Raw genomic sequence first — 14,386 nt, forward strand, 5'->3', positions numbered from 1 at the left:
CTCTCAAACCAACCCCCTCGACCAGTTTCATGTTCCGTCCTCTGATGACTGAGTTTGCTGTTACTATGGCTTACCACTTTAATGGAGAGGAAAGAATGGTAGCTGGATGTGACTCTTCTCAAAGTGCCAGCCAACAAGTGTCAGAGAAGGCGTTCATTCTCATTCCATATAGGGGAGTATCCCTGCTGCCGTTCACTGGGAACATGCTCAGTGCTCTGTAGCTTTCTGCCTCCAGGGACTAGGATGCATGCAGCCCAAGTAAGTACAGTTGCTGCTGGTGATGATCCTCCCTAGCAGAAGGGTGGATGATGAGAGGCCACCCATGACCTTTATCCACGTTTCATCCACCGTTCTTGGGCCATTTGGGACAAGGTGTGAACCAGGGTCAATAAGCCTCAGGCCTGATCACCCACTCACCTTTCTTCTCCCAGGGAATTGGAAAGCCTCCAAACATTGACCCTAGGCTTATCTGCAGCCATTTTAGTCACCTATCAGGGTCAAGAGAGAAGTACAAAGCACTGGAGAGATAGCTCAGTGGTTAAAGGTACCGGCTGCTCTTCCAGAAGATCCAAACTCCATTATCAGCACCCACATGATAGCTTAAAACCCAGCAGTAACTCCAGAAAATCTGATGTACTCTATGGCCTCCACGGGCAGCAGGCATTGCACATGGTACATAGACATACATGCAGACCAAACACCCATAACAGCTCAACAACAAGAGAAGCAAATAAAACAAATAGAAAAGGGGAAACTATCCTTGCAAATTATGCTTCTACATGACTCTAAAGACTCCACCAGAAAAGTAGAACTGAGAAGCCCCTTTAGTATGAGAACTTAAATGCCTCTACAAAGGAAACATTAAAACATTTGAGAAAGAAGCTGGCCAAACACTGGTGGAGCACACCTTTAATCCCAGCAGAAATTAAAGAAGAAGAAAAATTGAGGACATTAGAAGATGAAAAACCTCCATTCTTATGAAAATGACTATTTTAGGTTACAGGTGTAGCTCAGTTTATAAGTGAATGATCTTTACCATTCTATAAATTGGCATGGTAACACACACATGGAAACCCAGCACTTGAAGGGGGGAGGGCCAGGAGGATTAGGAGTTAAAGGCCATCCTTGGCCACAGAGAATTTGAGCCCAGACAGATAACAGTCTGGGAGGGGAAAAAAGGAAGGATGGAAACTGGCTACCATATCAAATGGTATCTACAGATTCAATGCAACTGCACCACAAATTCAAAAGCTTTTTGATTTTTTTTTTTTTTTTTTTTTGAGACAGGGCTTCCCTGTGTAGCTTCAGCTGGCCTTGAACTCCCAGAGATCTGCCTGCCTCTGCCTCCCACAAGCTGGGACCAAAGGCGTGTGCCACCACCGCCCAGCTCAAAAGCCACCCTTAAAAATAATAAAGTAAAAACTAGAAAAACCAACCTTGGAAGCACAAAAAATCCTAGATAAACAAAGTAATCTTAAGCAAAAAGAGTAAATGTGGGAGGTTACCACCTTAGTAAATGACATCAAGTTATATTACAGAGTCATAGTAACAAAAACAGCAAGGTATTGGCATTGAACACAGACACAGATTAATTAATGGACACAGATAAAAACTCACGTTGCTAGAGCTACCTGATTTCTCACAAAAAATGCACAAATGGTGCTGTGAGGCCTGGGCATTCACATGGCCAAAATCAAAACTAGATCTTTTATGTCACCCTTTGTAAGTCAATTCCAAATAGGTCAAATATCCCCATGTAAGATGTGAAACTCAAACTGTTACAGAAAAGTGGGGGGGGGGGGGGGGGGAGAATACCAGGGAAGGAAAATAAAATAAAACAGCAAATGCACCTGGTGGTGGTGGCGTACACCTTTAATCCCAGCACACAGGAGACAAGGCAGATCTCTGAGTTCAAGGCCAGCCTAGTCTACAGAGGGAGTTCTAGAACAGCCAGGGCTACACAGAGAAACTCTGTCTCTAAAAATAAACCAGATTTGGGGTTGGTGCTATTAGGACACCCTGTTCGTAAACCCCCAGAACCACTTTCAGAATCCGGCAAGTCCAGGATTCAGAGGACATGTGGTTCTACTGAGAACTCTGACCCAGTTCACTCATTTATTTTACATCTTTAAGAGTCCCAGCACAACTCCATATTTTACTTCTTAAGGGCTAACCCACCACCAGTGAAAACCGAAGTGCTTCTGTCCACCTTAGAGTGCACGGCCACCCTCTAGCAGGTCTCAGCTGTGGATCCCTTGCAGAGCTGCCCCAGCCCAGGAAGGTGTGGTACTCAGTCTGATCACACTGATCCAGGCTAGCAGCTCAGCAATATCAGGAGTTCTTAGATTTCCGCTCTCTTCTGGCCCTAGAGGCCATGATTCTGAAGAAAATCCCAGGAGCCAGAGTCCTGAGATAGACGGCCATGGATGGCAGTAAGTCAGTCAAGAGCACATCCTTTTTCTTCTTCCCCACAACAGCAAGGACATCCTGGGCCACCTCTGCAGGGCTTCTGCCCTGAGCTGTGTTCTTGTCTAGAGCTACAGTAAACAAAAGGAAAAGAATATGAGGAGTCATGAGGCTAGCTTCTCAGAGTTCCTCCTGGAAGGAGAAAAGGAGGAACTGTTTTATGGTTCAAAGCAGGTAAATGGGGATAGAGACACAGACAGGAAGACAGACTGGGTATACCAGTTAATGTGGAACCAACTAACTAGTGAGTGTGCCTGCTTGATGGTCTGCGATAGCACAGGTAGGTCTTAGAGTGGACCCCACCCCACATCTAAAGATTGCCAGGGCTGGAGAGATGGTTTGGTGGTTAAGATCACTGGTTGCTCTTCCAGGGGTCCTCAGTTCAATTCCCAACAACCACATGGTGGCTCACAACCATCTTGTAATGGGATCTGATTCCCTCTCCTGGCATGCATGAAGACAGGACTCACTCATATACATATAAATACATAAATAAATCTTTTAAAAAGAGAGAGAGGTTGTTAGGCTTGGTGGCAAGTGTTAACCATAAGCCATTTCACTGGCCTGAGAATCTTGATATATCATTTACTCTGGCTGGCTGGTTCACAGGCTGTCAGTGGGAAATGGTAGAGACCATCTTGACAGCTGTCCCAGTTCCCAGTGGCAGCAAAGGCTGGATGTTGAACAGCTGGAGGAGAGTGTAGGGTAACAGCATCTCATGTTCCTTCTTTGCTAGTGACTCATCATCTTGCTAACAGAGCAGAACCAGTTGGCAGACACAGAAGAGGCCATTAGCATACGCCACCCAGAACCCGAGCTACCACAGGAATCAGTCTTTACTGCGTGTTTGCCACAGGAGAATGGGAAATTGAGAAAGGTTTGAGCTGAATTTTCTAGGACAAAAAGCTACCTAGCTGTTCAGCTAGGTTTGCAGCTGTCTAGCTCTTACCACTGTGGCTTTCTGTGAAGAGACTTGCTGTGGCAAAGCAGCCACCCAGATCGGGGTGGTCTTGGTTCAGGCCTGCTCAGGTGGGTACAAGACCTGCAGGACCTAGGCGGCGGCAGCAGCATGAACCACACACAGACTGTAACAGGCGTGCTCCAAGTTCAGGAAGGTAGGCTGGCTCTAGTAGTCCCAGCACTCATGGACCAGCTGACCCAGGATGGAAGTCAACTCCTATATGTATAAGCAGGGGTCAGGCTGCTCAACCCATGAGCACCTGCAGTCAGCTCGGCATTGCTTCTGGCTGAGGAGGTTGGAGATTGATGCTGCTGCACCCCATGCAGCCTCACCTCAACACTGTCCCTGAAACCAGCCATTTCTCAACACCCTGGGCAGGACCCGATTGTACCAAGTGCCCCCTTCTTTCTTTGACCCTACCCCCACACCTCTATTAGCCCTGAGTTCAATTTACTTAGTCCCAATTATAATATCCCTTGAGCCTTAGGATCTGTTGATGAGTTAGTGGGAAGTTTGGTGAAGGGCTTGCTATCCCAGTTCTCTACATACAGGGGATCTTGTTCTCAAAGCTGAATTTGTGATGATAAAGGCCAAGGGGGTCTCAGTGGGGAAATGCCAAGAATACAGTAGTCCACATCTGCGACCAACACTCAGGCTCAAGAATCACTTAGGCCAGCAGAGTGCTGCATTATGGTCAGTATGTAGTTTTTGGTGATGAAGGAAAGAAACCAGACCTACCTCCGTATCTGGAGCCATCAGCAGTGACAGCATTTACAGAGAGATTGGTATAGATGTAGCCAGGGCTTATCACAGTCACCTCAATGTTATCCTGCTCCATCTCAGCACGCAGACAGTCAAAGAATGCCTGGGTTGCATGTTTGGAGGCTGCATCTGTAGGTGTGGACAGAGGCAGAAAGGGTGCTGGTGTAGGTTTTCCATTTAAGAGATTACAACACTACAGCAATGTTTATGTCCTGACTGCCAAATGCACTTTGTCCTTGCTCTTAGAAGATCCTGAGCTAATAGGAGTAAAGTGCTGCCATGCCTTCAGCATCCTCAAATGGTTCAGAAAATAAATATGATGTGTATGTGTTGTTTATATACACACACACCTATAAATATATTCAGTTTTGCCAAGTGGGCCCATCTAATCCTGGGGGGGAGGAGGTCCCCGATGACAGAATGGACCCCATAGGAGCCTTCACAAGTTGTTCCAGTCTTTGTTGCTGCTCAGCTTGGCCCCAGGGAGCCTCCCTCATGAAGGGCCATGCAGACCAAAGCTTAGTTTGGACACTTCTGACTGTTTCCATATAGAGGAACCTAAGCCTGTTCTGCTTGAGACAGGCCCCTGTGCTCCCCAGCAGCAGGTCCCCAGTCTGGGGTCAGGTGCTCAGGGGCATGGAGACCCTGAGTGAGGCTCTTAGGAAACAAACCAGTGTCTCCATAGGAAACCTGTTTCCTCTAGTTTGGAGTCCTACATGTTTTAGTACTTGTCTAAAGGGATTCCCATCAGCCAAACACAATGCAAGGACAAAGCAAGGAGTCACAGTGGGCACCAGGAGGCAGCAGGGCAGTGTGAGCAGAGGTGCTGGCCTGGATGAGCAGACAGGAACTGTGACTCCGGGAGGCAGCCCAAGGGCTGCGGAGAGCAGCCATTCTGGGTCCAGAGCTCCCAGGCCATGGGTTTTCAGCTATGCTGTGCACACCAAGCCCACAATGCTGCCAGGTAAAGCTGGCCCCTCCTCTGGGCACACACAGTGACATTCCTCGGTGTGTATGCCCTGCTGTGAACTTCTCAGAAGACTAACTACAAAAGGGGATAAGGCCATTTCTCCCAGTCCACTGCTAAGAAGTCTGTTCATCACTGGGTTAACCCCATCTCCCTAGGAAGCTGGCCAGGCTCAATCTGGTCAACCATATAATATACACACCACTGTCTATACATGCTTTAGTCAGTGGGCAATTAGAGAAAACTAATGGGAACAAGTCAAAGTAAAATGTGGAGAATAATAATTCATTACATACTCTGTAAACTTCTACTCCAATTTACCCATTATTAACATTGTTTAATCATTCCTGATTATGGTGTTTTGGTTGTTTTTCTGCAGAATCGTCTGAGCAGCCTTAGGTAACTGTCCAATGCTAACAGGATTAAAATAATGATGAGACAACAGAGAAATATCCATAGAAACTAAGGCTGCACTGCGTTAAATGACAAAGCACATCTCACTGCATCTTTGAGCCAGTGCTGGGAGGCATGTGCGATGATGACTGTGTGGCAGAAGAAAGCTTAGGGTCTCAGTTAAGTGAAGGTCCAAGGACACACATGGGGAGCCAAAGGCAGAACTGAGGTCCAGGCCTGGGACAGAGAAAATGCCTTTGTTTAATGGCCAGCTACCCTTTATTGAATTGAGTGTTGTCACTGTCCTTTCTAAGTGTTGAAACAATTCAGCCCCTCCTTTGCTGGGCCGGCCAGCTGCTCTCTGTGTTTGTTTGCATGTGTAACAGGAGGGCAGACAAATGAAATGACATCTGAAATTATAGCACAGCCACTCTGGTAGGTAGAAGTCAGTGTATAACTAGAAGCCAACTGGGTGTTTTTAATGTTTGGGTGTTGGGGCTTATCTCAATTTCCCTGTGAACAACTAGATATCAATATTCAAGAATAGTCTATCATAGATCACTACTAAAGGTCAAAGTCTGAGGTGAGGAAGGAGATTCCCCAGAGTCTATCAAAATGGCTGTTAATTCTGTCACAGCCATTTACTGAATTAGAGGTAATTAAAAGAACCTATATGATTATCTAGTGGTTTAACAAGTCAGAAACATTATGTAAAATAAAATCCCATTTTGGATGTTGGACTTTATGTAAAAAAAAAGTTGGAGCCAAATGCTTCAAAGTCCTGAAAGGGTTTCAGTACAGGGCCACTACAGGTCCTTCCTCATAACAGCCTTCCAGGATGAGCTGTCTCCATTTGTAAGTATATGGAGGGAGCACCTGCCCAAGGTTACCTAAAGGATAAGGAATAAACTAGAATTTAAACTAGGGTGTGGGACTGCTTAAAACATTCTGATCAGTGCTGGGTGTGGGGGTGCACACCTTTGGCCCTAACACTTGGGGGCAGAGGCAGGCAGATCTCTTGAGTTTAAGGACAGCCTAGTCTATATAGGGAGTTCTAAGACAGCCAAGGCTAAAGACTATGTCTCAAAAACACAAAACCATTAAAAAACAAAACAAACAAACAAAAGAGAACAAAAAACAACCAAATGAGCCAGGTGGTGGCAGTACATGCTTTTAATCCCAACACTCGGGAGGCAGAGGCAGGGGATATCTGTGAGTTTAAGGTCATCTTGGTCTACAGAGCTAGTTCCAGGGCAGACTACAAAGCAACAGAAACCCTGTCTAGAAAAACAAAAACAAAACAAACAAGAAAAAAAAAAAAAAAAAAAAAAAAACAGAACATTCTTGAAGAAATTACTCATGTATCTGAAGGATATTTATTCCTACAATGTATGGATCTAGTAAATGAACACATTATTTTTAATAATCAGAAAAAAAATAAAATGCTCTGGTAAAGGAAGATAAAAGTACTTACATGCTGATCGAAAAGGAATGCTGATCTTGCCCTGGACACTGCTGATAGCGACGATGTGGCCTCGCTTCCTCTTGACCATGGAGGGTAGGAGCGCTGAGGGGACAGGGTGGAAAGTTAGACACCATCTCCCAGTCACTGTGCCTGGTGCTGCTGGAGAAGACACTATAGTTTTCCACAGAGAACCAGAGGACCGGGAGGAGAGAACAGAACATGCAAACAGCACAGTCCCCTTGTCCTACTGGGAGCTTGACCTCTGATCTGAAGTCTGTGTACATCAAAATATTGCCTTTAGTGGGACACAGGCACTGTGGAGCAGAAATGCAAAGCTGCATCAATAAGAACAACACTGATGTGAGGGCACAAAACAGATATGATGCAAATATAAACCCAGAAAAAGTGAAACACCCAGACTCCAATGGCCACACCCACTGCAAGGGGCAAAATGCACAGGGGCAAGTAGTGTCTCCCTGAAAGGAAACCAAGCAAGAGTAACAGGCATTCTAATGACTGGTGCTCATACCTCCTACCCCAAGGTGCCACCCACCTTTTGTTAGAGCAACAGGGCCAAAATAGTTTATCTCCATCACCCTCCTGTCCACGTCCACTAGGGTATCATTGATGATACCACGGTAGCTGATCCCAGCATTATTGATGAGGATGTCCACATAGCCAAAGCACTGTAGGATCTCAGCTGCTGCCACAGGAATAGCACCAGGATCTGTGAGGTCGAAGGTCACCATGCAAGGTTTGTGTGTCTGTCCCTGGCCAAATAAAAAATACAAAATGCACTTCATTAGTGACAGTAACTCCTGATTTTCAGAGTTTTGGGACTGGTCCACTTTGCATAAATGCTATAGGTTGTGGCAACCCTCTTCCAAAGATACAGCCTATGAAGCTCCTTCCTGTTGCATTCCCATCTACCTGGGCAAATTTCTCCTAGATTGAAAGTGACTGCTATACCCCACAAGATGTGACCACAGGCCCCTCTTACCTTCACCAGCCAGACTGTGAGACCCACAGGTCAAGCTCGTATGGTGTGAATATACATGTGTTCATTACCACATACATGAGCTACTAACAATAGCTGCCTTTGCTGCTCCACACTGTATATCATGACACTCAACCGTCATCAGTGCATAGATGCCATCTGCTCCAGGTTGTTACTTCTACTCGGCTGTTTATGAAATTTTATTCATGTATTCCCAGAAGGCCTGGCACTGGGACACAACAGAAAGGAGGCCAGACACAGCTCCTGACCCAGTCTGGGTGGGAGGGCAGTTAACCTCTATAATCACAAAAACTGCTGCTGTGAAGCTCAGTGAAAGCAGAAAGTAAGAGGGGGAGGCAGAGAAGAGGTCAAGAGTGGGAAGCTGTGGGAACCCGTCTCCATCTGACTTGAAGTTCCGGATTACCTGAATGTAACTTCCAAGGGAGTGCTTTGCTGGCAAATCACAGCTACCAGGAGTGGACTGCAGCCACCAAAACCTGGCAGGCAACTCTGGGAAAGGCAGACCATATTTCTGGTGCAACTTGGGGGACCCAGGGCAGGCAAGAAGGAACTGAGCCTCCACATACTGCTGACCTACTCCTGAGGCTGGGGTGCGGCATGGAGGCAGGGGGCTGTTTCAGCACTGAAAACAGCTGCCCGAAGACTGCTTTAGAACATCAAAATTATAAGTACATCTCTAAAAAGAATCCCGGGAGGCTGAGATGCTAGATTTAATAACAAAGGTATTAAAACAACTATCTCTATAATGCTGAAAGAATGAAGAAAGACACTGGCAACAACAGGAAATAGGTTTAAAAAAAAAAAAAAAAAGGCATATTTCCGTAAAGGGTAAAATTACAAAAAGAAATTTTAGCCAGGCAGTGGTGACACACACCACCTTTAATCCTAGCACTTGAGAGGCAGAGGCAGGAAGAACTCTGAGTTCAAGACCATCCTGGTCTACAGTGTGAGTTCCAGGACAGCCAGGGCTACACAGAGAAACCCTGCCTTGAAAAAAATGAACAAACAAAAATATAAGCTTAAGTACAATAAGTGAAGGGGTAAAGACACTAGAGTTTAAAAATAGGTGAAAAAGAGAAATCTGTGATCTCAAAACAATCATTTAAATTATTAAGTCTAGGAAAGCAAAAGCAAAAGCAGAGTCCAAGAAATCTATAGTATTCTATCAAGTAGGCCAACATAGGAAACGTGGAGCTCTGAGATATGTTTAAATATGGAATGGACAACCGAAGACATGACTCAATGACATCTAAGAGGCCACCACAACTACATGAGCTAGTGACGCACAGTGCGCCAAATTATCAAAAATTGTCGGGGGGGGGGGGGCTTAAGAACTGCAACAGGAGCAGCTCCTCACATAAAAACACCAACCCATGTTTCACCAGAGCCCTTGAAGACTAAAGAAACCAGGCAGATATATCCAAAGTTATAAGAAAACACTAAATCAGCACATAGCATAACAGCCCTTCCAAAGTGAGGGAGAGATGTCAGCATTCCCAGCTCCATTAGATCTGCCCTGCAAGGAATGCAGGAGACAGCCCTAGGGGGTCTTCGTGCTATTGGGTTTGACACAGACTGTAGGAAGGAAGGAGCAGCACAAATTGGACTTGGTGTGTTATTTTTAAAAGGAGGCGGGTGGGGTAGGGACATTGGGGAGGAGCTGGAAGAGAGTGGGTGGCAAATATGACTGAAATACATTGTATGCATGTGTGAATTTCTCAAAGAGTAAAACCTATTATGTTAAAATTTATTAGTATTGCTGGGTGTTGGTGGCGCATGTCTTTAATCCCAGCACTCGGGAGGTGAAGGCAGGCAGATTTCTGTTAGTTCAATTCGAACCTAGTCTACAAAGCCAGTTCCAGGACAGCCAGGGCTACACAGAGAAACCTTGTCTCAAAAAGATTAGTACAGTATTTTTTTAAAAGATTTATTTATTTCCGTGTTCTGCCTGCATGTATGTCTCCAGGCCAGAACAGGGCACCAGATCTCACTTGTGAGCCACCATGTGGGTGCTGGGAATTGAACTCAGGATCTCTGGAAGAGCAGAAGACAATTGTTTTTAAAAAAATCATCATCACTTATTCAGCCAGCACCCTACTAGATGAGTATGCAGGGGACTTCCCTAGCTCTTAGCCTAGGCAGTGGTGGCTGGCAGCTGATGGCCATGTCGGGGTACAAAATGGGGACAGTTCTCAGCTACCTGGAGCCTGCTGCCTTCCAGTACAATGTGATCACATGGACGGACGGATGCCTTGTAGCTCAGCAGTCCTAGAGGGGCTGCTGTGGCCCACGGCAGTCCTTCCTTCCCCACAGAACCCTTGCTGTAGACTCACCTGGGAGGTGCGAGAACCAGCAAGTTCACGGGTGAGTACTTCAAGGGCTTCCACATTTCGACCACAGAGCACCAGTTTAGCCCCTGCAGCATGGAAGACTCTGGCGCATTCTAAGGGAAAAGAAAAGAACTCTGACAGCTGAAATTATCCAATGGCGTTTTTCCTCCAGGCAGCTCAGTTCAAAGTCACCCAACCCTGCGCAATGCCTGCTTCTCACATACTTGACATGCATGTGTAGATCAGTGTGGAGCTGGGAGGTAAGGCCCAATAAACTCAGTCCACTCTCACAAGCGGTGCTAGCGCTCATGTTGCTATGGTCCCTGGAGACTGCTCCACCATCAACGCTGCCACCCAGACCACTAATGCAGCTGACAAATACACACACACAGTTCTTTGGAAAGTCAAAGCAGAGAGGCTGGGGCCCTTTAGGAGTCCTAACCCCAAAGGGTAGGTGCCTAGGAAATACTGGAAGCAGGGGACTGGTATCTAAAGCACCCAAGAGGCCATGGAAGGTGATGCTGGGCCTCAGGCTTTGCTGGACTGGAGAAGAGGTTCAGGCAGCAATGTTAAGGAAGAGAAAACGGGAATGTCTCTTGCTCCTTGTTTACCCCCAAACATGTCCTAGCTAACTCTCAGTGCCTCAACATACGCATTTTTGGACAGAGTGGAGCCCAGTGCTCCTGAAAATGGACGTAAGCTAGGTCTGTGTACAACTCTAAACTTCCTTTTCATGTAGGTTTTAAGATATCCAGCTATGTTACAATCTGTTTCTCCCTTTCCCCTTCTGTGAGATATAAATTAATAGTGCCTAATCCAGAGGGAACTAAGGCTGAATGAGATAAAGTAGGTAATTACTTCACAGGTAAAGCAATATGAAGATTTTTAATACCTGTCTTTAATACTTTAATCTTTCTGTTGTTTGGAGACAAGGTCTCCTGTAGCCTAGTCTGGCCTTCAAACTCACCATGTAGCTGAAGATGGCCTTTAAATCTTGATCCTCCTGCCTCTACTATCCAAGTGTTAGGATACAAGCATGCACCACCTTGCCTAGCCAGTGCATTAATATTTCCAAACTGCCTCTACAAACTAACCAGCTGATATAAGTGTGAATCTGTCCTGCAAATGCTCATGAATGTATCTTCTCAAGGCACACCTATATATAGGTCTAAGAAACTATATATATTAGAAGATTTATTTATTGTGTGTATAGTATTCTATCTTCATACATGCCCGCATGCCAGAAGAGGGCGCCAGATCTCATTACACATGAGCAGACTATAAGCATGCTGTTACATGGGCAAACTGTAAGCATGCCAACCAGAACACAGAAAAGTATACCACACAATATGCTCAATGTAGTTTCTTCAATCACATTTTCTGTTCCCTTCAGTCTGGTATTGGGAGAGCAAGTGTAGATAAAAGACAGTGTCCTACACATCCACATGTCCAGCCTCGCACCGTACCATTCCAATCTAGCCAGCTGTCTGTCACTCTTTAAGGACTTTAAATTTTGCTCTTCTCAAGCTAGGCATGGGAATCTCAGCACCAGGGAAGCAGAGGCCAGAGAACCATCACCAGTTCAAGGCCAACCTGGTCTATATAGCAGGTTCTTAGACAGCTAGGGCTTCACAGTAAGACCCGGTCTCCAAAGTGAAATAAAAAATAAGCCCAAAATGCTCCTTCCTCTTCACTGAGATCCAAGAAGCAGCTGCTGACTACCCTATTAATAGTAGCTGAGTAAGGTCAGAAGCCTGGCACCTCCGTACTCGAAACAGTACCAGCCATAGATAGCGTCAGGAGTACAAGTGAGCCCAAGAGCCTTCTTCTCTACCTTGCCTGGCACCCTACAGGCCCGGCTGCTCCTTTGTGTTTCTGTAACACCCACCTTCCACACCTTTCCCACCCTCCGCTCCTGCCTGTGGGTGCACCTGGACTATCCTAGGACCCATACATTCTTTGAAGGGCTCTCTCTTCCCCCATTGCCGCTTTAGGCTGGAGCTCTGGAGTCGGACCTGGGTTTGGCTCCTGAGGCTCTGCAGCTGAAAGTCCCAGATCTAGTCATGGAATCGCAGCTGAGAGAGCACAGTGAGAGCACTGGTAACTGTCCTCCCCCCCCCCACACCTGTTGGGAACACACTGCTGAGGCCACATATACTGAGGCAAGAGTTGCAACCCAGTTCCAGGGCTCCTCAGCCTTCCTCTCTGGAACGGCACTGGAGCCACGGGGGGGGGGGGGGGGCTGCTATTGCAGGACAGAGGCTGAGGAAAGAGGGCAGGCGCTCTACCGTGGCAGGTCCGGTCCGTGGTAAGCCTCTGCCTGGGCTGCTGGAGTCACTGACGAGAGTTCCAGGGAAGGAAAGGCCTGAGCTTCATCCAGCACACCTTCTCTGAGACTCAGAGGCACAACTGAAGGGCAAGGGCACTGACCTGGAAGGTCTGGGTGTGGAAAGCAGGGATCTCACGGACCTGACGCTAATCCTGCTAATTCCTATCAGGGAAGAGGGGAAAGCCTAAAAGCTAGCGCCAAGCCCGAAACCCAAGGCCAGTGTATCAACCAAACGCAGGAAAAGGTAAACACACCTGTTCACCTGGTTCTCCACTTCTGAAAATCCCTCTTTCAATACGCAGGCGAGCTGAGGAAGACCACTGCTTCCCAGCAGCAGCCTCTTTACTCGCTTTCATCCCCCACACTAAGGTTCGGGCCTTTCTCATTGCTTACACATCCATCTTTTCCTATTGGACCGTGGACAGCGGGACCCTTCTGCATGTCTATGATCCCCAGACAGCCTGACGATTCCACTCCTAGCATCACAGACCTATGACTTACCTCTGCCAAGCCCTGAGGTGGCACCTGTAACTACCACCACAGCATTCCTCAGGTAAGCCCTTGAGCGGATCCGCTGCAGCACACGGAAGAGGCTGAAAAGCCCCAGGCATCCAAACAGCAGGGGCAGGATAGCCGTCTGGGTGACCAAGTCCATGACCCTCTTCCTGGAAGACCAAACCATATCAATCAGGGACAAAGCAGGAGACCTGGCATTAGTCGGACCTATGCAGCTCCCACTCCAGCCTTTCCACAGATGGGAGGAGACTAGGGCTCAACACAGCTGAGTTGATGACTTGAAGAAATTTTTTTCTCCTGGCAATCTCAGCTTCTTATACCAAACAAGTCTCAGTGTGGAATGACCCTGCCTTATCCAAAAATGGCCCAGGAGCTGGTCATTTCCCAGACAACAGAAAGATGGATGGGTAGAGGCCCTGCTTAGGGAAGGACAGCAGAGCCTAGCCTCTGGGACAAGGACCAGAGCCTTGCTAGGCTTATTAACTGGAGACCACTGCACACCCTCTCCTGGGCCCCTCAAGACCACAAGCGGCAGAGTCAGCCCCATTTCAAACCCAGTGTAGAACTGAACCACAGCTACACCAAAGGCCACCAGGGCAAAGGATTACCCAAAGGCTCCAGCAACTTCTAGACACTCAAAGTGGAACAGCATCAGCAGAGCAGAGCCCTGAAGAACCATCTTCAGGTGGGCACAGCCCACTGTCACTTGCAGCGAAGGGCTTGATGTGCATGGCTCACTCAGGTGCATGTTCACAGGATGCAGCTGCCAGTGGCAGTATCAGCCTCATGCAGAGCAGTCTCAGTCTTCAGAAAGTCACTTCACAGCAAACAGATTTTTTGTTTTGTTATTTTTTTTTTCCTTAAACTGGGTTTCTCTGTATTGCTGTGGAGGCTGTTCTGAAACTGGCTCTGTTGACCAGGCTGGCCTCAAACTCACAGAGATCCGCCTGCCTCAGCCTCCCGAGTGCTGGGACTAAAGGTGTGCGCCACCAATGCCCATCTGGAGCAAACGAATTCTAAAAGAGACCTGGGAAATGCTCATTCTTTCCAAATGAAAGAAACTCACTAAATAGGGTTTAATGAAGCTTAATTTTTGCACCTGCATAAATCATTTAGTTAAATTAACAAACAGAAAGAATCTTTTTCACACACACAGAAAGTTTGCCTCACATGTCTAAA

General features: G+C 46.9%; 1 protein-coding gene across 1 annotated transcript; it reads right to left on the reverse strand.

The window, feature by feature from the left end:
- Nucleotides 1-1,993: 1,993 nt before the first annotated feature.
- On the reverse strand, nt 1,994-13,359 carry Dhrs7b (dehydrogenase/reductase 7B). Its single transcript, XM_051180490.1, has 6 exons — nt 13,193-13,359; nt 10,366-10,475; nt 7,568-7,784; nt 7,024-7,116; nt 4,166-4,318; nt 1,994-2,537 (listed from the first exon to the last, which is right to left on the reverse strand). Exons 1-6 carry the CDS (start codon nt 13,344-13,346, stop codon nt 2,332-2,334), a joined length of 933 nt encoding a protein of 310 aa, XP_051036447.1. The 5' UTR covers nt 13,347-13,359; the 3' UTR covers nt 1,994-2,331.
- Nucleotides 13,360-14,386: the final 1,027 nt, after the last annotated feature.

The sequence above is a fragment of the Phodopus roborovskii genome, unplaced genomic scaffold, assembly GCF_943737965.1.
Source record: "Phodopus roborovskii unplaced genomic scaffold, PHOROB, whole genome shotgun sequence".
Taxonomy (NCBI): Eukaryota; Metazoa; Chordata; class Mammalia; order Rodentia; family Cricetidae; genus Phodopus; species Phodopus roborovskii.